Source organism: Leptidea sinapis, chromosome 34 (genome assembly GCF_905404315.1).
Source record: "Leptidea sinapis chromosome 34, ilLepSina1.1, whole genome shotgun sequence".
Taxonomy (NCBI): Eukaryota; Metazoa; Arthropoda; class Insecta; order Lepidoptera; family Pieridae; genus Leptidea; species Leptidea sinapis.
Window position 1 is genome coordinate 10,266,919 of NC_066298.1, and position 24,971 is coordinate 10,291,889.

A 24,971-nucleotide genomic window follows, 5' to 3' on the forward strand; every position below is an offset into this window, starting at 1 on the left:
AGGTGAAACAACTCTTCGAATAAATCTTCTTCCCCGTGATAAATGTGATAGTAGACACAATGAAGTGACGTATCCACGCAACACTAAGTGATCGAGCCTTTCACAGAGCTAAAATGGGCCATCTTGAAGTATTGTATAGTTTATAATATATGTTTACAACTTACAACCAGGTCATCCATAATTATCCTACTTCTTACCACGTGATTGTAAAAGAAAGTACAACTCTCCGCAATAAATCTCTGAGTAATTTAACCTACGACCCAAAGATAACTTTATTTGTTCCAATAGCGATACAATTTATATATCATTGCAGATAAGTTTTTCTGTTTATTCGCAAGGGACTATTGATACAGGACACATTGTACAATGTTTCACGTAATCACGGTGTTTTTGTTTGTTCTGGTAAGTGGATTTATGTTTTCTTATTGTATTACTTGGTTAGCGGGACGACATTTGATAAGACTAGTTTTTCAAAATAATTAAATATTATTTTATCTTTTTTGTGGCAGATGTTATTTTAAGCATATAAGCAATAAATACAATTGTAAATTGCTGGTAGAATATCCCTACCATTTGGATATGTGGCACTACAATTGCTTTCTTTACCTTGAGACAACAGATGTTAAGTCTCATTTGCCCAGTAATTTCACTAGCTACGGCGCCCTTCCTATCGAATCTCAATAATGCTTACACATTACTGCTTCACTACAAAAATAGGCACCTTTGTGGTACCCATAATCTAGCCGGCATCCTGTGAAAAGGAGCCTCCCACTGGTGATTAAGAAATTAGGCTCCTTAACATACGAGTGTCTTGTGTTTGAGTGACAGAAGATTTCCTGAAACCTAGTGGTTAGTGATGATCGTCCAGCTCTCTTGCGATACCAGAGTAATTATTGATGCGATGATTTTTATTTACCTTGCCTTAAAATATTTGTGTTAACTTTGCAGCCCTCAGGTTAAGTCGCCTGAGTGTAAAATTTAAATGAGTATGGTGCAATAAAATAAATCGTTTTTGAAGCATGTAAAACACGCACCAGAACACCAGTCAATAGATCACTCATATAACACCCAGACGTGAAAAAATGTGCAATGTTGCTAGTAATTTCTAGGAACTATTACATTTTCTATTTTCTAGGAACATCTTTTTCTCTCTCGTCGTTCCCTCATGACTGAGGAACCTGGTCATCAACAAGTGGTCCACATTTGGAGTGAACTATTTGTTTCCATCGGCTTCTGTCCGTCGCGGCCCTGACGACGGAGCTAAACCTCGGGGACCTGAAGTCTTTTATTTTGTCGGTCCATCGATCGGCCTCGGGCTAGCTTGCCATTTGTGTTCCCAACTACGATCAATTTCTCCAGGCTCCGATTACCCCTTCGCATTATGTGGCCAAAATACGAAAGAATTTGTTGAAGGCATATCGTGGACAGACAGGTTTTTATCTTGAGCTGTGAGAGGATCGACACATTTGTTCGCTTGGCCGTCCAAGGTATCCTTAACATACGCCTCCAGCACCACATCTCCAAGGCATCAATCCTCTGCCTCTCTCGAGCCCGTATCGTCCACAACTCCCACCATACAGAATAATGGGGAATATCAAGGCACGTACTAACTGGATCTTGGTGTTAATAGTGATTCCCTTCTTTTTCCATGTTTTATTCAGGTCATAGCATCCTTGGTCTTACCAATACGTCTTTTCATTTCCGGCACACAGCTGCCGTTACTGTTAGCCTGTGTGTCCAAGTAGATGTAATGCTCTACTATGTCCACTCCTGGAACGATGTCTACCGTGTCAGCCAAGTGACCAGCATGATCCACCACCATAATCTTGGTCTTGCTGCTGTTCACTGCGGAAGGAAGGAAGCGGAACATATTCGATGCTATTTCGCAATGTCCATTTCACAAAATACCGTCCGGACCGTCCGACCGAGCACGACGCCGGACCCATTGGTGCGAGACGCCGACCGCACCAAGACCGGACCAAGTCCGATCATGTGTTTAGGCTATTATACATTATAGTGGCAGAAGTAAAACACACTCATCAACACACTCATTAGTTGTTCAGTATTAATTAAAATTTTATCTGTCTTACGACTGTTCCCAATATTCAGTCTATCTCTTAATTGAAATAAAAATCGTTACTATCGTTGACTTTTCTGTCCCAATAAACTTATCGACGACGGTAACTTACCTTATCCGTACAAGCTGTCTGTTAATGGGACGACGTATAGTTACCAGTGATAGAAGTTTGTATGGAAATTTCAATTCACGCGTCTTATCGGGTATATTGGGACAGCTACAGATTATTGACAGCTGATTACTGACAGTAGAAGGTAGTAATTTATCTCTATCTGTAGATAGTATATTGGGAACGGCCGTTACTAAAACGAGATATCTATCGACTTAAACGGGAGACATACCGCTGACAATTAGACAGACAGACGGTCAGAAATCGGGGTCTTACTAATAGGGTTCCGGTTCGTTACCCTTCGGGTACGGAACCCATGTATCGTACAAGATCCCGTTAAAGTGTATGTCAATAAAAAATAATTAATGCATCTTTGTAATCAATTAATAATAATAATTCAAAATACATAAATCCATAAATGAATACAAAATGTGTTATCGTAACCGTTTTATCGAAATTAATTAAATCCCAAACATTCTCATGCGCGACCTATCACAATAAAGTGCTATTTTAAGCATCTAAGCGATAATTGCGAAGTAAACGTACTGATAATATAATATTATTCATAAATTATTTATTCAAAACAAAACAATGCTTTTTAACTATATTAACAATACTTTCATTTTATTACAAGACAAGCTTAAACTATCACTACGGGGAAGTGTACCGATAACAGCATTTCCGCGTAATAATCTTAATACCTATATATAAATTACGTGACACGTTGTTTGTCCGCGATGGACTCCTAAGCTAATGAACGGATTTTAATGGACATTACTTCATGGAATGCAGTTGGGTCCAAGTTGAGAGATAGGATAGTTTTTATTTCGATTTGGGACACATAAGTATTTTTATTTTCAATATTAGTTTTGTATGGACATAATATCTATGGGATAATTTAGTGACGCACGATTTGACAGTTCCGCTGTGAAACAATTTCATTATAACAACAGGGAGTATTTTTTACGAAATAATTCTTGATGTTTTGAAATATTATTGACAAATTCCTATAAAACAGTATTTTTTTAGTATCTATAGAACAACGTCTGTCGGGTCAGCTAGTAATTCATAAAATACTATTATTTTTTTACCATACGACTTATATTAGGGAACGAAGCCGGCAACACATCTCTTGATACCTGAGTGCCAAATGTGAGATAAATAGGAGGGACTGCCTATCTAAAAAAATTAATCATAGTATAGTACGAAACATGCAGTAATTTGACATAAGCTTGAAATAGTAATATTACACTATTTCGTTTGGCGACGAAGTATAATCCGGCTTAGTTTGAAAGCGAATAACGCAGTGGATTTCGGCTATCTCCGTTTTTCACAAGATTATAGCCGTCATCTGTCAATCTATCAATAACTACACGTTTTATACAATCGGCTGAATCGGTTTTTCTCGCTATCAACGCGAAATGCTGCCATTATTTCTGGTACACTTCCCCGTAATGTTTGTTTGTGTTTCATATAATAATATTAAGTATTATTAGTCATACGCATACATAAATATTTATAATCTTCCATGACTCGGAAATAAACTTTAATATTCATCATACAATTGTACGCACCTACTAAGTTGTTACTTATGATCGAACTACATTTTCTGATTTATTGTCATAGGTGGTCAAAGCTGATATTACATCAGAAGTACGCAGCCGTGGACCAACACTAGTAAGTATAGCGTAATATTTTATCTTTACAACATAAATTCTATTGGATTGAGATGAACAGATAAAACCCGTGCCAATAAAGAAACAAATCTAAAATGACAGCCACTAATGAATAGCACATGTAATATCACGTATCTGCCATCCCTACCAGTGGGAGGCTCCTTTGCACAGGATGCCGGCTAGATTATGGGTACCACAACGCTGCCTATTTCTGCCGTGAAGCAGTAATCCGTAAGTATTACTGTGTTTCGGTCTGAAGGGCGCCGTAGCTAGTGAAATTAATGGGCAAATGAGACTTAACATCTTATGTTTCAAGATGACGAGCGCAGCTGTAATGCCGCTCAGAATTTTTAGCGATTTTCAAGAATCCTGAGCGGCACTGCATTGTAATGGGCAGGGCGTATCAATTACCATCAGCTGAACGTCCTGCTCGTCTCGTCCCTTATTTTCATAAAAAAAAACCTATTTCGCTGTAAGATAGACCAGTATCACCGCTATTTTAGATTCATTTCATTATTGGCACGAGGTATACAAGATTTTCTTGTCAATAACCAATGTGAAGATTTCAAAGTTTCTGTTAGTATAAACGAATTTAGTATCAAATAAAAGTTTAAAGCTGGTTTAAGTTAAATCTACTAATTTTGGAATTGCCATAAACTTAACAAAACGGAAAAAAGCATAAAAGTCTTATTTTCTCAAAATTGAATCCTTTAGAATTATTTTTGATCTCACATCAAATACTACGACCGCTTCGGAAACAAATGGCGTTCTGAGAGAGAAGAAACGGTGCAAGAAACTCTCCCTGCATTCTTTTTTGCGCTCTTTTTATTAAATATTATAATATCATTGTTATTGCTATAAAATAATCATAATCTAGTCCCAGGTCGTCCGATATCTTAGATATTCAGCTGTGAAGTAGGATTTACAACAAAGCCATTTTTAAATAACAAATTAAAATTTATTTATACATAATGCCTTAACAGCGACTAGGACTCTATTATTAAAGTGTATACATTTACCTAGCTACATGCTATCTTATTTAAAATGATCCAATACTTCTTGTGTCCATTTTGTTTATCGGTTCCTAAAGAAAACAGAAATGCACGAACACAAAAAGGCAAACTAAGATCGCACTCTCTTTTGAAATAGAATTAATGATGAACGTAAAATGCTTTATGAAGGATCAATCAATAATCTTATCAATAGATTTATATTTTCTCGATATAATTATGGATATTTTATTTAATATTAATATCTAACATATAAAATTCTCCTGTCACGGTGTTGTTATCAAACTCCTCCGAAATGGCTAAACCGGATCGGATAGGTCTGAGAATCGGCCAACATGTATTTTTCATATCCCTAAATGATAAGGGTGACCCCACCCCTATATCATTTTTACTTTTTTACAATTTTTATTTATTTTTATTTTGATTCAGCATTGAAAATACACATAACTTAAAATTTTCACCCGTCTATGATCAATACCTATTTTTGTATCGCGATTTTTATATTATTATTCTGTTCCATCCACAAATCCGCAATAGGGTTGCAAGATGGCAATCGATTATAATGATTTTTGTAGTAGTACGATAAATTTTATGCACGATATATTTAGATAGTCTGAGAATCTGTGATCATCTTTCATAACTTTAATTTTTGGCAATAAACCTTTTGCTGGGTCAACTAGCTTAATATAATATTTAGAAAACTATGCGAAATAAGCCGTAAGTTTCTGTTAAATGCGATGTTGTAACAGTAATGATATATTTTTCAGAAACCAATATCAACTTGCTGCGACATACCCGAGCTCGGCGATCCCAAACCCTTGTCAGAATGTTCCACGCCGAAATTAACTGGACCTGTAAGTTGTTAACATGTTACAATATACGTCTCCATTTTGTAAAACAATCCTGTTATTTCATTTTTAATTAACGTTTTATCATAGATATCATCCCGACCACCTGGATGTGTGTCTCCAAATGTTAATTTCATACCACAGCCTACAACAATATAAGACACAAATTTAGCCTCATATTCAGTACTGCCAGCCTATCATGAACTGTAATTGGGATTCAGTTGACGACCTAAAATGAACTGCTTTGCTATTTCATATCACGACGTTATTAGAGCTATCCAATTTAGGTTGAGGTCAAATCAAGTGTTTTAACTGTTTTAATTCGTTCATTCATTTGTACCATGAGGTCATACTTCACTCTAAACTGGATTGACACATATGTCAAAGTTCAAAAACAGTTACGAGTACTAGTTAGCGGAAAGTGAATCGGGTTGTCAATAACTTTAAAAAATAGTGAAAATATACACAAAAGGAAAATAAAAGATGCGATAAGAATACTTTATTGGACTAATTTGTAAAACAAATTACTGAAAATAAATACCGAAATTAATGGTTTATAATTTGACACTATAAAGCGCAATCTTAAATGTATTTGTAGTAATTTCTACTCAAAAAACCGCTAAAATCATATCATTATATATATCGGAACGAAACGGATATCGTTCGAGTAAGAGAGACAGACTTATGCAACGTGAACGACTGTACAGCGTCATCTCTTTCTCACACCGCGGACCACAGAAAAATTTCTTTACTTCATTCATCCATAAGCGATCTAAACGCCATTCAGTTATAGGCACTTCATGATACGAATCTTAGCGACACAGGTTAGGTACCTAAACTGAACTGCATCGGAATTGAATCGCTAATTAAACGTTGATGGTAGGCCTTCTGTTCCCACTTCGGAAAAAATGGAGATAGCCGAAATCCACTACGTTTTAAGCAACCGTTAACTTTCAAACTTAACCGGATTATACTTCGTCGTCAATCGGAATACTGTAATTACTACTATTTCAAACTTATGTCAAATCACTGCACGTTTCATACTAAACTTAATAACAATTTTTACTTAGGCAGTCCCGCCTCTTATTACGTAGTATTTACATCCTCTTCTATCGGCGACAGTTTTCCCGAACCGATATGACACAAATACCTTTAAGCATAGAGTATGAGTATGTATGAATATCAAACCATTAACATTGAAAAAAATGGTCGACGCATTAGACCTGCCAAAATTTTGTTAAAACACATTTAGTTTTTTAAACAAAACAAATCTTGTAACTATATTTACAATACTATGACTACATAAAAGTAAAACTATAATTAAATGTAAGCGTACCAAGAATACTGGCATTTCCGCGTTGAAAAGCTAGGCTGATCCGTTGACCGAAGTAGCTGACAGCGCTTGGGTTTCCAGTAGCCTTATTGAGGCGCGAAGATAGTATTTTGAACATTCTACGTTTTTAAAACTATAACAATAACATTTAGTTGTTAAAATAGATTACAAAGATTGTAAAAAATAATCGAAGTTTTTTTTCTAGTGCAATGACGTCCAATGCGTATTCGAAAAGTCAGGCTTTCTAATAGATAAAAACAGACTAAATAAAGACATATACCGGGGCCATCTGTTGAAGTGGCTTGAATCTCACGAGGAGTGGCGTGATGCTGTCCACAAGGCTATCAGAGACTGTGTGGACAGGGATCTGAGGCAGTATTTGGACTACCCGTGCAAATCCTATGACGTTTTCACTTGCACAGGAATCGCCATGCTGAAGGTACGGTTCTTAAAGTTATTATAATTATTGGTTAAGCACTTCTGCGCTTTGTAATCCAACGTGTCTGTTTAATACATTTTGACTGCCCACTAGTCCTATTCTCGTAACAAAACGAGAATAGGATCGAAGCGACCTTATGTGAAAAAGGTACCAGTGGGAGGCTCCTTTGCACAGGATGCCGGCTAGATTATGAGTACCATAACGGCGCCTATTTCTGCCGTGAAGCAGTTATGGGTAAGCATTAATGTGTTTCGGTCTGAAGGGCGCCGAAACTAGTGAAATTACTAGGCAAACGAGACTTAACATCTTATGTCTCTAGGAGACAATTGCGGTGCCGATCAGAATTTTTGGGATTCTCAAGAATCCTGAGCGGTACTACATTGCAATGGACAGGGCGTATTAATTACCATCAGATGAACGTCCCTTCTGCTTGTCTCGTCCCTTATTATCATAATAAAAAGTAAATTTTCGTATTCTTGTAACACAAATTGACGGTTCAGTTCCGATCGTACTTAAGGTACGTTCCGATTTAGGGAAATCGTATGATGCGCATACTCGTAACCATATCGAACGTCAATTGTAGGGAGTGTGTCTTGTGCACAATTTTGACGTTTGACTGGCTGACAACGTAAAACATTACATAAGTAATCGAGTTTAGTTAACCTATTATAAATAATTTAATAGTTGTAGAAATGACAGAGATGCTTATTTGGAAGGCCGTAAGAATATTTTATTGATATTATTTCTTGTCGCATTGTGTAGCAAAAATAATTTTGCTTCATACTATACATAATAATATACATATTTCGGCTTAATGATATTCAAATCGAAGAGAAATTCCAAATTGCATTTCAACTATAAGTGTATAGCCGGTCTTGATCAGACTTTATCAAGTTAAAGTTTCAAAGGAACATTCTCGAATGCACGTGGAACTATAAATTTCAAAGACATTTTTATTAACTTTTGTGAACTAGAATGAGTTTTATTCTTATGCATGGTCTGCTCGTGAAAAAATTATTGCCCACTTTTGTCGCCAACTACGGGCTTGTTATTTATTAGCATATTTCACGTTTTTTTTAGCTCAGTATAAAAAAAAACAATAAAGCGCAATTTATGTTTCGTATATTTGTGCAAGCTAATAAATACTCTTTAGATTTAAATACATTTGGAAACATATTTCGAAGTGAAAGCTTCTTCAGGCGTACCACATACTTTATATTGTAAGCCGTCACGTTGAAGTGCGTAACGCTTGCTAAAGTCGGCTCAAGACCACTACAGGATCGTCTAACTTTATCGAATTATTTCATTATTTGTATTAATAAAGGTTTCAAATCTGACAATATAAAAATCGCTTACATATTACTTTTTATTTCATAATTTTTTTACTATTTTTAAATAACAGCTAAATTATGTTTTTTTAACTTATAAGTTGTACGTTACCACAACAATTAATAATACTTAAGTAGTCTTTTAAATATATTTTTGTTTGGTTCCCGTCGGATGTCCTCTGCCAAACTGTTAAGCAGATATGATATTCTTTTATTTAAAGTTCTACCGCCAAAGTAATTGTTTACTCTAGGTACTTCAAGTATACCTGATGTCATCGAACGGGTGCCATGATTATGACTAATTAAGGATGGCCTATGATCTTGAGAGCCATAGTTATTTAAGGCATTAAGATATTTGTGCTTTTAGCTTCATCATCATAATCATCATCAGCCGGAAGGCGTCCACTGCTGTACAAGGACCTCCCCCAAAGATTGCCACGACGATAGGTCCTGCGCTGCCCTCATCCAAAGTAATCCGGCGATCTTGACCAGATCGTACTTATGTAACTTATTGGGAGTATATTAAAAAACTTAAATAACTTTAAGTAATTACCTTTAGAATTAGCTTTTATTTTGTTAACAATTTTAAATACCTTAGTTTGTCTATAAATATACGTTTTAAGGATTCGAAGGCGTTCTCAAAACAGAGAGGTATCGAATCGCACCACTACACTGACATCGCTCAAACACATACACGTACTTAAAGTTAGTTGCGGGAATCAAGAAATGAATTTGATACTTTAGCAAGTTTGAATTTTGTTTTTTTAAATACCTATGCATTATTGATAATTGTTTGATGTATTCGTTTAGTAGTTAAATATTAGAACTTTAGATGGCAATTCTGTCGCATAACGTCGTGTGTAGTAAACGCAGTTTTTTTTAAATCCAAGATGGCCGCCGCACAAAATTATGATTTCAACAATATGGGTATCGTATCTGAGGTGCTCGAAGGTGCAGAGAATGATTTTGGGATCATTTTTGAAATCCAAGAGGGCCGCCGCGCAAAAATATGATTTCCACAATATGGGTATCGTATCCGAGGTTCTCGAGGGTGCAGAGAACGATTTTTCGATCATTTTTAAAATATAAGATGGCTGCCGCGCAAAAAATAAATAAATGACACACATGAAGAAAATTTTGTAGATTTCATAGGCGCCATCATGGATTTCGATTTTGACCCGATATTCGTTATTGTTGACCCCAAAAACCATGAAAATGTCACCCATGAAGAGAAGTTGGTAAAAATCATAGGCGCCATCTTGGATTTCGATTTTGACCCGATATTCGTTATTGTTGACCCCGAAAACCATGAAAATGACACCCATGAAGAGAAGTTGGTAAATTTCATAGAAGCCATCTTGGATTTTGATTTAATATAGACCTTATATTTAGAGATGAAAATAAATCACTAATTCTTCAAAAAAATACAGAAACATAATTTTTGGAAAATCTGACTGCGTTCAAAATATGTAAAGTATCAAACACAGTATTGTAGAGCTTATAAAAAATATTCATGTTCGTACAGCGATCTTTCCGAGTACGAGCTGCTGCTTACAACCGGCACAGTATTAGTAGTCTACCCACGACGGCGGCCGAGCGCGGACTGACGTTGTTTCGATAGATCTCTCTGTGCAATGCGTACGGAGGGACAAAATAAAATAACCCTTAATACCGCACTTTAAAGCTCATGCTTATCAGAAAAATATATGAATTTTAGACGATTCATTTTTATTTTTTCCTGAGATTATTTATAACATATTCATTAATTTATTTCCGGTGTTTTTGAAATTATTATATCTGTTACCATTACGTAATTTTTAAGAGAAAAAATTATGTAAGTAGTAGCAGAAAACTGATCCTGAATGAAGCCCCATTTAGTCAATTTTGTGTGAAGAGGTAACGGATAATCGTTTTTACGACATAAAATATCAAAATTTTAAAGCAAATAATTCCCGCTAATTGGAGATAAAGAAGTAATCTATGTGTGGCTATTTTTAGTTGTGTTAGATTTAGTTTCATTTCATCACAAACTCTACCGAAAAATATCTTATTTTTGTCGGATTCGTAAACGCGTCCTTAAATGTAGGACTATAACTATCAAGAGCGTAGCTAATAATTTATTTTATTTTTACATTTACAGAAATGCCCAAAAGAGTTTTGGAAATGCTGATATGCACCAACAGACGAATGGCGATACATAGTTGTAGCTGATAACTAATCAATTATAGTAAATATTTTTTTATGTTATTCAATAAGTAAATACTTTTTATATCGTCTTGCTCTTTTATTTATTTATTTGATTTTATGTCTACCAATTGTTTTGACAATAACAATTATCAAAAAGGAACATAAGTACAACTATTACACAAATAAAATTTAAAAACATAATTTTTATGAATGATGCGGGACTTGAACTCGCGACCTCTCGCGTTCCGTGCGAGGGCCCTTACAAACCTTATTTGTGTGATTCATCCCAGAAGTGAGGGTTATCACTTTAAAAAAATAACAAATTGTTTAGATTAATCAAGATATCATATTATTTCGTAAACATTATTTCCATGTGTAGTTGTGTTTTTTATTCGATTTTGTTCTAAGTATTAGGAAAGTTTAATTAAAAAGTTGCAACAGGGCAAAGTAATTCCATACTTAATATGTAAAGTGGGTTGTGCCTTAGCAAAAATGTAATACTTACCGCTCTTAACATGTTTGTCGTCGTTTATGAACTCTTTAAAAAAATATCAAAGTTTTTTAATAAAATACTATGACTATATATATAAATACTATATACAAATCATAATAACATATCTTAACACTATCAAACCCTATTACACCCACACACATTCTTAGAAGTTTTACTATTATTTTATTTTAATTTTATACTCACTTTTGTATTTAGACAGTATTTTTATTTTATTTTATCTGATTTCACTAAGTAGGTTAAGTCTGGTACCGAGAAGTTCACTGACAGCTGAACCACAGTTCATACTAGTTTACCTGTCTTTGTCCCCTGTATGTAAATAATTAATATTATAAATTAGAAACATATTTTTTACTTGGAAAATAAAGTTATTATTATTATTATGACTAAACAAATCTTCTCTCTTGATATTATGAGTGTTGAATGCAGATAATGATATGAATAACACCAATTCAAATAGGCATTATGTAGGTAATCAAATCATTAATTATTATGACAAAGCGAGGATGTCATCATCGAGATAATAGTGAGTGAACACACTACGGATTGTTGTAATACAATGGTCACTTGGAGGATGTCAGCCAACCTTGAGTACAGCATGACGACTTGAGGAAACCCCGACATAGTTATCATGACGGTCATCTAGGCGACAAATAAGCATAATTGTTACTTGTCATTTTGGAAATTACAGAATCAACAGGTACAATCAAATTCGATCGGCTTCTTGTTTTTATGACAATAGGGGACGAGACGAACAGGACATTCAGCTGATGGTTATTGATACGCCCTTTCCATTACAATGCAGTTCAGTGATTCTTACAAAAACCAAAAAATCTGACCGGCACTACAACTACGCTCGTCACCTTGAGACATAAGATGTTAAGTCTCATTTGCCCATTAATTTCACTAGCTACAGCGCCCTTCAGACCGAAACACAGTAATACTTACACATACTGCTTACCCATAATCTAGCCGATATCCTGTGCAAAGGAGCCTCCCACTGGCAAGGGGTCCGGTACGGCGATCGTCAAAGCCAAAATGTTCGAAAGCACGACTATTGACGACAATAATTACAAATAACAACGAAAATTTGCGTGCAGAAATTCTATTAACCTTCTTCCAGTAAAAACGTATTTTTGAGTAATCCTTACAAATTTGTAAAATAAATGTGTATCATATCGAACCTCCATTACATGCGTTTTGTATCGCAATGTTTTCTTTATTTTTAGAATTTATGAGAACATTATGAACGGCCAAAGTTCAGGTAAAATTTGTACAAAAAAGTGCAGATATTTACAAGGTTATACTGAATTTGTTGCGTCTTGAAAATTGTATTTTCTGCTTCAATATAAACCTAGATAAATTATCTTATTTATGAAAATTTATTGAAGTAGGCGTTACTTTGCGGAAATCCATAATTGTACAAATGATTTGAGTCTTCTTTAGTATTAATTCCGCCAATATTTGTCTTTAAACAATTCGACACGTGTTTCGCCTCTACACGAGGCATCCTCAGGACGTGTTGTCTCGCCAAAATCTGGCACGAGACTCAAGTCTCATCAATCATTTGTATCTTATTTATATCATTTTGGAAATTACAGAATCAACAGATTTTCTTCAAATTCAGACAGACGTATGGACACACTGCCAATTAAATAAGCCAGTAAATGTTTCTTTTCCCTTTTCGACGTACATACTGCACCGTTACGAGAATTACTAAACAAATAATAAAACAGTAGTGTAACTCAGCGCCTCCTCCAAATTTATACCAACGTCTTTGCGGAGCGCTAGGGTTGGTACATATAAAAAGATTGACGACGGACGGCTCGGCGCAGCTAATTAAACTTGGACAACAACCAGTCTCGGTGGCGTACGACGTGATTTTTTTATGAAAATAATGGACGAGACGAACAGGAGGTTCAGTAACTTGGCGTTGCGTAGAGATGTCGCTTCATTGAAACTTCATTGTATGTCTTCTACCGCATTTGTCACGGGGAGTGTTACGAAGAGCTATTTAACCTGATTCCTGCCGCCGAATTCAACCTTCGCACGACACGCCACAAGTTATGATGTCATCCCCACCATCTGGATGTGTGGCGGTCCTCCACAGTGCGGTTTTCAAGGAGCTTTCTTCCACGTCCTAAAAAGCTATGGAATGAACTTCCTTGTGCGGTGTTTCCGGGACGATACGACGACACCTTCCTTAAAGGCCGGCAACGCTCCTGTGATTCCTCTGGTGTTGCAAGAGAATGTGGGCGGCGGTGATCACATAACAACAGGTGACCCGTACGCTCGTTTGTCCTCCTATTCCAGTTTATTCTTTAATACTTTTAATGAAATATTTAATACGCTTTTACTTTGAACGCGATGCATATATTGGATGCAGCACCTTACAAACTAATTTGCTATGTATATTACAACCAATGTAAAATACTCTATTTGATTGAAAAAAGAGTGGCCGCTGAATTTTTTGTTATATTCTTCTCACGAGCTCTACTTTTTCCGAATAATATTTTAATGCCGATTCAAAAGCGCTTAGCTTAAGCTAAAATGAATAAAGTATACTCGACTTTGACATTGAAACTTCACCAGAACTGAATTACTGGCGTGAATAACCAGTTAAGGTTAATTCTTAGAGAAATTTTAATAAATATAGTATATACTTAACGCACCACATACGTAAGTATTATGCGGGACGCGTTCCAGAGTTCCAGATCTTCAAAGCTGGGCGGCTGGAAAACGAGATAATTCTATAATAGGGTTTGTTTAGAGCTACTATACCCCAGAGAATATGATTCATTACGCCTCTTGGGATTCTGGTGTGGCTGCAGAGACATCAAATATCACTTATTATATTTGAAGGGATAACAAATAAATAACACGTATATAAATCCTATCAACAGTATTTAATTGGAAATATAATTCCTTCCATTTTAATCTTATGGCGATAAATTTGTAGCCTAAACGCTATAAAACGTAAACACCATTCAATGTATGGCAATTTACACTTGTTGGACTTAAAACATATAATTTTGCACACGTACTAGACCGTATGAATTTATTGTAGCTCACGCGATGACAAAAAATCGAGTCACCTTGAAATGATTTTTGAATAGTCAATTGAGCTGTTAAAATGCAAAATTTAGATGAAAATAATTTTGTAAATATGTATATTATTGATATAAGCGCTCATCATTATCCCGTTGTTAATATAACATCCTTATAATTACCAATGTACGTGTAGTAATTGTGAACTTGACAAAAAATTTATTGTTTTCTATCGTTCATGACGCAAAGAGTAAACCAAAATATAAGAGCCGCACTAATTATTTATTTATTCGACCAACCTGGCTCGTAACAGATTACATGATTGAAATTTATAAATAAAGCAATAAACAGATAATAATAATAGCAAAACCTAAGATTGTATAAATATTTCTTTGGGTCAGTAATGTGAATTATATAATATTACAATGGTTCAAATACTGACACTTAAATCGGTTTGCGAATGAGTTCTGTTGCCTAGCTGACCCTATTATATAGATAAGACTCTTTAATTAAGAGGAGGACGTCCTTTTCCTTCCAGTAATATGGAATAATACGAGTGTTAAATTCACTCCGGGAGTGATGTAGACGGATGCGTAAAACTTATAGTGCATAGTATAGGCCTTTTCTACTTTTAATCTCATATCATTGTGAAAAAGTAGTTATATGGTAGACCTGATTCGTGTATGAAACTTAATATTATTAATATTTATCTAATCTAAAGGTTTCTGTTTATTTCCGATTTACGTCCAAAGTTAATAGTTACATTTGTGATTTTGTTTCACATAATAATCTTTGATCGTTTATACGTCTAGATAGACTATGACAGCTGTGACAACGTCGAAAAAAAATTGAAAACGAAAGGAGATTGAGAATAACGAGTTTAGAACAACATCTATTTTCAGCAATGCACGCATACTAAACTAATATTCCTGTCCTGTTTTCATCGGTTGTCTTACAGCAAGACAGCATGTCTAGCAGCAATCGAGATCGTTTAAGCTCTGCATATATTGTCAAGAAAATGTATTTTATTTATTATCATCGGATTAATGTTTCTAGCTATTTAACTCAGATGCTTTTGTTCCAAATTTGAATTTTAAGTCACTTAATGTAATTTATAATCTGTTCTAGATTTGAAAAAATATCCATTTTAATATTATAAGTACGAAATGAATTATATGAGCAGGCCACTTTGAAAAACTATTTTATATACTGCTTTATAATTATTTAGAAAAATTACATACTAAACCGCGGTAGTATATGACTACCGTAAAGGAGGGATGACATATATAATTACAATTGATCAAATAACACATTCTCATTGATCGTGTTCACATCTGTTTTAATATAATCTATGGTTACTTCCTGTGCAGTAGTAACCACAATAGTCACGGCCACAGTCGTTTAGTATAAATACTAAAACCTTAAAAATAACGTCATATTATCAACAATACACCCTTAGATTGCCGACACCATGAGGAAAATTTTAGTCAGTTTGACCGTTCTTTTAGGACTGAAGGTAAGTCATAGATTATGTAAAGTATTTTTTGGATTTAAAGTTTATTTATGTTTAAATACGCTCATTCAAAATGTTTTATCAGTGGTTTTTCTACCAGTGATTCCTTAGAATCTACATTTTTAATACTGTATTTTTAATATTTATAATTTACGACAAATATATTAAAACATCAGCTTTGCATTCGTGATAGTCGATATAGTAGGAATTATCTATTAACGAAACTTTCCACTATTAATAGTTTTTATTTTTATATTTTTTTTTATGTCAAACACCTTTAGTATTCCTTAAAATGAAAGGAACTGTTTTTATCTCTTTATTAGATATTTTTTTAATAATTTACCAACCTACCTTATATAAACGTTAGTGTCTCGAATCACTTAGTAATTCAAATTTAAATTCAAATATTCTTACTCAAAATAGGATATGATATCATTCACTGAAAGTCAAAAACTGCCACCCCTTCGAAAAAGTATGTCTCAGAGCTATGAAGGACGGGCGCAAGAAAATCAGCAAGGTTCTTTTTCCATAAAAAATATGGTTACCGCGCAATAAAATTTATTATTATAGCCTGGGGGCGGTCGCTACATTCCCAATCTGTGGTGTCATTAAGAAAGTCATTTTTGTTATAGTAACCATTACCACAAACGTTTAATAACAATTCCTTTAAATTTCGTAATACATTTTTCTTGAAAATTTTCTGGGATCTTGTTGTAAAAGCATATACATCGCCCCATAAAAGGCTTACTAACTCGACTTAGTCGAGTAGTAGGCATTATAAGTTAATGTCTGTTTCTAGAGTTAACATTATGGTTATGAAAGTTTTAGCAAATTAACTTATGTGCCTACATACATGCAAAATATTATCAAGAATATATTGAGGCCCTAGGTTATAAATAGCGCGAACAGCCCTTTTTTGTAGCACAGAAGTATACATAATTAATGGTCGAGTGCTCTAGCATGAAGTTAAAGTACTGTTCTGTTACAGTATTGTGACAATAGTTACGAAATGACCGCGTTCAACGCAGAGCAGCTCGACATGTCGGGGACCCAGTGCTCTGTAAACGGCTGGATCGCTTGGCGTTGCGTAGAGACGTCACTTCATTGTGTATCTTGTATCGCATTTATCATGGAGAGTGTTCCGAAGAGCTGTTTAACCTAATTCCTGCCGTCGAATTCCACCTTCGCACGACACCCCACAAGTTAGGTTAGGTTAGGAGTAGGTTTTTGGTGATGATATCATCACCACTATCTGGATGTGTGGCGGTCCTCCACAGTGCCGTTTTCAAGGTGCTTTATTCCTCGTACTACAAAGCTGTGGATGAGCTTCCTTGTGCGGTGTTTCAAGGACGATACGGCTGGCAACGCTCCTGTGATTCCTCTGTTGTTGCAAGAGAATGTGGGCGGCGGTGAACACTTAACACCAGGTGACTCGTACGCTCGTTTGTCCTCCTGTTCCATAAAAAAAATTGTTTATTCAACAATATAACAAGGTTTCGGATAAAATCACGGTTCATACAATGACAGAACTGATAATTTCTACCATGTTAGACGCGCTCTATTCGTCACAGTTCCGAGATAAATGGTCATTCAACAATAAATAACAATACATCAACCCACGGACTAGTAAACAAATAAGGACTCCGTGTCACCTTACATAACAGTGTAGCACCAAAACAAGCCGATTAATGTGTAAATACATAGCCCCACGGACACACTTACACTACTACGGTAGGCGGCCATTATGAGAATTGGCATCGTCTGTGACAGATCAGTTTGCGTCTCAATAAAATATTTTAAAAATGCCATCGTGCGTTGAAATGAAAGTGTGTCAAAACTAAACAATAAAAGTATTTGTGGCCATATATGATTATTTAAGGAAGAAAAAATTGTGTAACTAGTATCCCCCCCGTAACCGCACACACACACTACCATAACAGTGCTTCACTAACGCTTCACGCTAATATCACGGCTTGGAGTCCTTCTTTTTTTACCCGTTCGTAACATCAACCGGCTATTTTATTGTTAAAATTTTCAGATCTAAGCTATAATTAAAGCTATCACGCAAAATATTCTTGTAATAAAACACTCCTTTGCGTGACGACGTCTGAGTTTTATAGTTACTAATAAACATTTTAACGACGTTGATAATATTTAGAAAATAACTAGGTAGGTACTTAGTAGGCACAAGAGAAATATTTTCATCCATGACCAGTGGCAGGCACAGGATGCCGGTTAGATTATGGGTACCACAACGGCGCCGATTGCCGCCAATTTCAGCCGTTAAGCAGTAATGTATAAGCATAACTGTGTTTCGGTCTGAAGGGCGCCGCAGACACTGAAATTACTGGGCAAAGGTGAAGAGCGCAATTGTAGCGCCGCTCAGACTTTCGGGTTTTTCAAGAATCCTGAGCGGCACTGAATTTCTATGGGCAGGGCGTATCAATTACCATCAGTATAACGTCCTGCTCGTCTCGTCCCTTACTGTCATAAAAAATAAAATGATGTCTTTATGTGTTTCATGTTTCACAATCGGAACTGAACCATCAATTTGTGTTACAAGAATACGAAATTTAAATTTTTTACATTAGGTTGCTTCGATCCTAGTCTCGTTTTGTTACGACAATAGGGCTACTACTAATTACAATGCAGCACTGGATTCTTGAAATACCTATAATTCCGAGCCACATCCCAACCTAAATATTATGTTAAGTGTGGAAAGAGCTCAAAGAGCTATTCTAATTGATAATGCTTTATAATCCTCTCCGATAATCTAGCAACATACTTCACACAAAATGCCAAGTTTTAACAGTCCGGCAACTATATATTCTTCGGAGTATATTAAGAAAAAATGCTACCAAGTCAATATTCAGTAAAGATTCACGAGAAGAAAATCTACAGACTAAGCAATTTTGAGGTAAAAAAGCAAAACCACCGCGTATCCTAAACAATTATCATATTCAGAATCGGAAATTCCACTGTAACCTACTAACTAAGAATTAAGAGACAAGACGAGCAGGACGTTCAGCTGATGGTAATTGATACACCCTGCCCATTACAATGCAGTGCCGCTCAGGATTCTTGAAAAGCCCCAAAAGTTCTGAATGTAACTACAACTGCGCTGTCATCTTGAGATCAACGATAAAAATATGTAAATAATACGTATTATATTATAAATATTGTACATTTAGTAATTAAAATTATTTGGAGTGAGTGTAAAAAAAATAAATAACGTAATATTATTATAAATACGATCTATATCTTGAGAATATAAGATGTTTAGTCTATTAAGTCTTTATCACCCAGCCTCTTAGGCGATACACAATTTAATGCTTGTACATATTAACCCCTTTATGGCAGAAAAAGGCGCTTCTGAGGCCTAGGCACCTAGTCGGCATTCTCTGTAAAGGACTCTACCAATTGTGAAAATGTTGATAAATATAAATAATTGCAGGATGTTGCTTCTCAAATGCCCTCAGGACCCCCATGTGGACCTCCGCCAGTGGTAAGTTTGCTACTCTTAAAAACTACGATTTATTCTTTGACGCAGTGACATCTGTTGGCGTGACGTATAAACCCGAGGTAGTTAAAATTTTTGCTGGGACTGACATAGTATGAACTGTTTAGTATTTGACTGGGTCATGTTGGTGCGATTTTTTGCTATAATATTTTGTAACACATACCTACAGCTTTTAAGGGAATAGATTAAGAATAGATTGAAAAATTATAGAAGTCGTTTGGTAATCTGGGTGCCCTGTACTTTTCCCGGGGTGTAAAAAGAATAGGGGAGTCCCAGGCCCATGGGTGTCGTAAGAGGCGACTAAGGGCTTTTTAGAAGTGGGAGAGTCACGCTGCCGTCTTTTGACGTCAGCACAATCGGGCCAGACTCGTCCGGGTTAATTACCACACTCGCACAGAATACCGGCGTGAAGTAGCGGCCTAGTGCCGCTATGTTTCGCATAGGTTAGTGTCGAGGACCGATTTTTTAAGCGACAAATCGCCCGTGCAAAGTAAAACACGTCGTCAAAATCGGCAAGCAGCTTTCCAGTTACCCGATCGGAACACGCATGTTCTGGTCGTTGTTGAAAGCTGCTCTTGGTAACTTCAACCAGCCGTCCATGCCGCCGTTGCACATGAGGAATGACACCCTGGCCCATACGCCAAAAGAGAAAGCCGATCTCTTGTGTACTCTTTTCGCCTCCAACTCGACTCTTGACGGCAACGGAAAAACACCGCCGACCATCCCGCGGTGTCAGAGCTCTATGCCTGAAGTACAGTTCAGACAGAAAACTGTTAGGCGAGCTCTGTTTTCGTTGGACGTAAGGAAGTCGAGTGGTCCGGATGGCATTTCTCCAATCGTGCTTAGAACGTGTGCCCCTGAGTTGACGCCGGTGCAAATGCGTTTATTCCGGCACTCTTATTCTAAAGGCGTAGTCCCTGACTCATGGAAGTCAGCCCTTGTCTATCCGATCCAAAAAAAGGAGACAGTTTGGATCCGGCAAACTACAGGCCTAATGCTATTATCTCCCTGCTCTCCAAAATCATGGAGAGCATAATTAGCCGTCAGCTCTTGGTATACCTAGAGGGTCACCAGTTGATCAACGACCGACAATACGGGTTTCGCCATGGTCGGTCGGCAGGTGATCTTCTGGTATACCTAACACATAGATGGGCTGCGGCTATTGAAAGCAAGGGCGAAGGCCTGGCAGTTAGCCTGGATATAGCGAAGGCCTTTGATCGTGTATGGCACAAGGCTCTCCTCTCCAAAATTCCATCATTTGGGCTTCCCGAGAGCTTGTGCAAGTGGACCTCCAGCTTCTTCACTGGGTGCAGCATACAGGTCGTTGTCGACGGATATTGCTCGAACCCGAAGCCCGTGAATGCTGGAGTGCCCCAAGGCTGTGTGCTGTCTCCCACGCTGTTTCTTCTGCATACCAATGATATGTTGGACACCTCCAACATTCATTGCTATGCAGACGACAGCACTGGTGATGCCGTATACACGGGCCATGCAGGTCTCTCTCGGGAAATCGTCAACCAGTGCCGGGATAAACTTGTGTCTTCTATCGAGTCCTCTCTTGAGAAGGTCGCGGAATGGGGAAAATTGAACCTTGTCTAATTTAACCCCCAGAAGACTCAAATTTGCGGGTTTACCACTAAAAAAACCCCATTTGTCGTATCACCGCTCTTCGACAACACTTCCCTCAAAGCCTCGCCTAGTATCGGAATACTGGGTCTCGAAATGTCGAGCGAATGCAAATTCCGTGGCCATCTGGAGGGCAAAGCCAAATTGGCTTCGAAGAAGCTGGGCGTCATTAATAGTGGACGGCAATACTTCAAGCATAAGCCCACATACTAGCGCTCTACAAAGCGCAGGTCTGGCCACACATGGAGTATTGCTGTCATCTCTGGTCTGGCGCACCCCAGTATCAGCTCGATCCATTTGACCGCGTGCAACGCAGAGCAGCTCGAATTGTCGGGGACCCAGTGCTTTGTGAACGGCTGGATCACTTGGCGTTGCGTAGAGACGTCGCTTCATTGTGTGTCTTCTAGCGCATTTATCACGGGGAGTGTTCCGAAGAGCTGTTTCACTTGATTCCTGCCGCCGAATTCCACCTTCGCACGACACGCCACAAGCTAGGATATCATCCTCACCATCTGGATGTGTGGCGGTCCTCCACAGTGCGGTTTTCAAGGAGCTTTCTTCCACGTACTACAAAGCTGTGGAATGAGCTTCCTTGTGCGGTGTTTCCGGGACGATACGACATGGGTACCTTCAAAAAAAGCGCGTACACCTTCCTTAAAGGCCGGAAACGCTCCTGTGATTCCTCTGGTGTTGCAAGAGATTGTGGGCGGCGGTGATCACTTAACAACAGGTGACCCGTACGCTCGTTTGTCCTCCTATTCCATAAAAAAAATCTGGTTTATGTGTTTTACTAGTTAAGCAAGTAGTTAAGCAAGCTTTCAAAATCGGCTTAAAATATTTACGTTTTACGCTCTAGAACAATCTTTCAATTTATGATAATATAAGTTAAATGTATATTTTTCATGTTAAAGTTTTAGTAAAATATAGAATAAAAGGGCGCTTTCGCACTACGTCCGATCAGAGTCCGATCCGTAACCGTGAAAACTCGGTCCGACGTAGTCGTAGGACGTTGTTTTTGTAGTCGTAGGACGATTTCTATGGCAGTGGAAGAGCGCTCGCACGGAACACGAGAGGTCGCGGGTTCAAGTCCCGCATCGTTCATAATTATTATGTTTTCAAATTTAATTTGTGTAGTTGTTGAAGTGGGGTACACCGTACATACATGCGTATGTGGTATATGTTTAGACAGTCGTGTGTTATTTATTTCAACCAACTCCCCGCACCTCATTGTGTCTAACATACATTCTCTCTCAAAGTCCCAAGTCTTATCCCTCCCTCTTCAATTAACCTTATTGGCTTGGGTCATATCTCTTTAATACCTAATGTTTTTTTATAGGACAAGCCATTCGAATGTTGCAAAATACCGCCGCTGTTTACTAACGAGGAGTTGGCTGACTGCGGCATAGAAAAGATGTCTGATGGACCCTCAAGAGGACCACCAGATGTAAGTATATTTTTGTGGATTTTTTGCGACAATATTTTAATTTTAATAAATTTAGTCATGATAGTAAAATAAAAATACTCGGATATGATCTTCCTCAGAAACACGATAGGAGCCTCTATTAACTTACAGTTATAATGAATATAACGTTAACTACCTAATAGCTAACATAAAATATTTTCAATGTTGGTATGGTCACTATAAGATGTTGTTAGTTTTGCTCACTATGTAACATTTAACTCAAGACAGAAGGACCCTTAAAAACTAACAAAATAAGTTGACAGACTTAAATATCAAGAATCCGTGTAATAAACACGGATCTCACAACTTTTTACGGTAGAAGAACTGAGTTGCGAGACTTGGTTTTTTTACAAGTTATGGTTTTGATGGTACTAATTACACGATAATATTATCAAGTTTGCAAAAAAATTAAAAAAGATATGTCTAATATCAATGATTGCTCTGATTTGCAAATGCCCTTTTTTGAACGATGAGTTCGGTTTTACACTATCAGCGCCATCTAGTACAGAAGTAATGAATCTGTAAAATCTTTAACCGTTCGAGTGACATATCGTCATAAAATACTGCATACTTTGTTCAACTCTCAGGTTGAGGCTTCATCTACAGAATCTACTTTACGATTGATAACCTGCTCAACCCCAATATTTGCATCTTAGGAAATTGCCTTGAGATGTCGCTCTTGTAAATACAAACAATTTGTTATGTTTTTAAAGTGATAACCCTCACTTCTAGGATTAGCAGTTTATCAACTGTAAAGTAGATTAACCTGTAGTTGAAGCTACAACCTGAGGGTTGAACAAAGCATACAGGATTTTATGACGATTTGTCACTCGAACGGTTAAAGAAAAAGTGGTTTCAATCCTCGTTTTAACCACAGAGTAGCGATGGATACTTACTTATACACACTCGGTAAATAAATTTTATAAAATATAATAAAGTAATAATTTACTAATAATTTCTTGGTTTATGTTCAGTTAATGTCTAACGGAACTATAAACAAATTTAAAATTTACATAATTGCGCTGTGAATCTTTCTACTTAGAACTTACAGTGATGGGTAGGCATTAGTTTAGTGATTTAAATAATAATTTTTAGAATTAATTAAAACACGATGTTTTTGTGAAATATAGCAAATTAAAAACTATTGATAATCATTTATAACGTTTACCTTTTTAATTTACCTCCGCAAAATAGCCGCTTCATACTATTAATTTTCTGGCATTAGCTTAGACTGTATAAGATATTTATTATTACAGTTATAATTAGTTAGGAGTTTATTTTCTTTTGTTTAATAGAATAATAAGTTATTTGTTTAAATTGCAGTGTTCGAAACAGGTCTGTATGCTCAAGAAATATGATCTTATGAATGGCGATTCTGTGAACAAAGAAGCAGTTGCAGCATTCTTGAAAAAATATTCTGAAGCAAACGGAGAATTTAAAGGAGCTGTCGATAAAGCGATTGAAGTCTGTTTAAAGGATGATTTACCAGGACCTTCTCAGTTATGTGAAGCTGAAAAAATTGTTGCTTGTACATTTTTCGAAACATTTGCGGTATGTTATGTTTTACTATACATTTTTATTTACTTTATATATTTTTTAAATAGATCCAACAACAATAGAACAAAGTATCGGTATAAATGGTACGCGGAAACAGGATAACAGCTGGCCCATATATTATAAATCTTTATATCTATAATTCTTCTGTACGTGTGTTGACTGTGAATTCCTCCTAAATGGAGCGATTTGAATGAAATTTTGAGTCCTCAGGTGGATTCGAGAATGGCTTAGATTCTCAATTCAGTCCAAATGTAATTCTCCTGCCCATGTGTATGTTAGTGAACTCCTCCTATACGGCTGGACCGATTTTTGTACAGGACAACGTCTGTAGTTCGCTTGTATTACTATATAATCATAATCTAGTCTTAGGCTTAAATCTTTAAACCTATTCCATCCGAATAAATAAATGAATTCCATCGTTCGTTCTCATTCATCCATTTGTTTCCATCCAGTCATTATCAGCCACTGTGATGACATTCTGCCCATTTTTTCGGCCTTCTTATAATCTATTAGTCGTTGAATTATTAGTCTAAACGGATAGTTATTAAAAAGTGATAAACTGCTTAAAATTTCAGAACTGTCCAACGTGGGTAAAAAGCGACAAATGTGACAAACTAAAGGACCACATGGATGAGTGCTTGGCAAAATATAACCAAAACTGAAATATTATTTTATTGTGTTTTTTGCTTCCGTTATACTGTGTGCAATAAAAGTATACTATAAACTG

The 24,971-nt window shown here is 36.5% G+C and overlaps 1 protein-coding gene across 2 annotated transcripts; it reads left to right on the plus strand.

Moving 5' to 3' along the window:
* The first annotated feature begins 298 nt into the window (after positions 1-298).
* Positions 299-24,968, plus strand: LOC126975089 (general odorant-binding protein 68-like). 2 transcript variants are annotated; one of them, XM_050822899.1, is made up of 8 exons: positions 299-402; positions 3,813-3,863; positions 5,640-5,726; positions 7,259-7,492; positions 19,534-19,584; positions 22,562-22,669; positions 24,011-24,238; positions 24,820-24,968. In XM_050822899.1, the coding sequence occupies exons 1-8, from the start codon at positions 367-369 to the stop codon at positions 24,904-24,906; spliced, it is 882 nt and encodes a 293-aa protein (XP_050678856.1). In that variant the 5' UTR covers positions 299-366; the 3' UTR covers positions 24,907-24,968. The 2 variants fall into 2 exon arrangements, with proteins under 2 accessions (XP_050678856.1, XP_050678857.1); XM_050822900.1 differs by lacking the exons at positions 299-402; positions 3,813-3,863; positions 5,640-5,726; positions 7,259-7,492 and adding an exon at positions 15,897-16,082.
* The last annotated feature ends 3 nt before the right edge of the window (positions 24,969-24,971 follow it).

What these genes read in the sequence shown, in the direction of transcription:
- LOC126975089 (XM_050822899.1), top strand. Translation starts at nt 367, where the DNA reads ATGTTTCACGTAATCACGGTGTTTTTGTTTGTTCTG. An exon ending in CGGTGTTTTTGTTTGTTCTG is followed by an intron (nt 403 to 3,812) that starts GTAAGTGGATTT and finishes TTATTGTCATAG; the next exon opens with GTGGTCAAAGCTGATATTAC. An exon ending in CAGGAATCGCCATGCTGAAG is followed by an intron (nt 7,493 to 19,533) that starts GTACGGTTCTTA and finishes AAATAATTGCAG; the next exon opens with GATGTTGCTTCTCAAATGCC.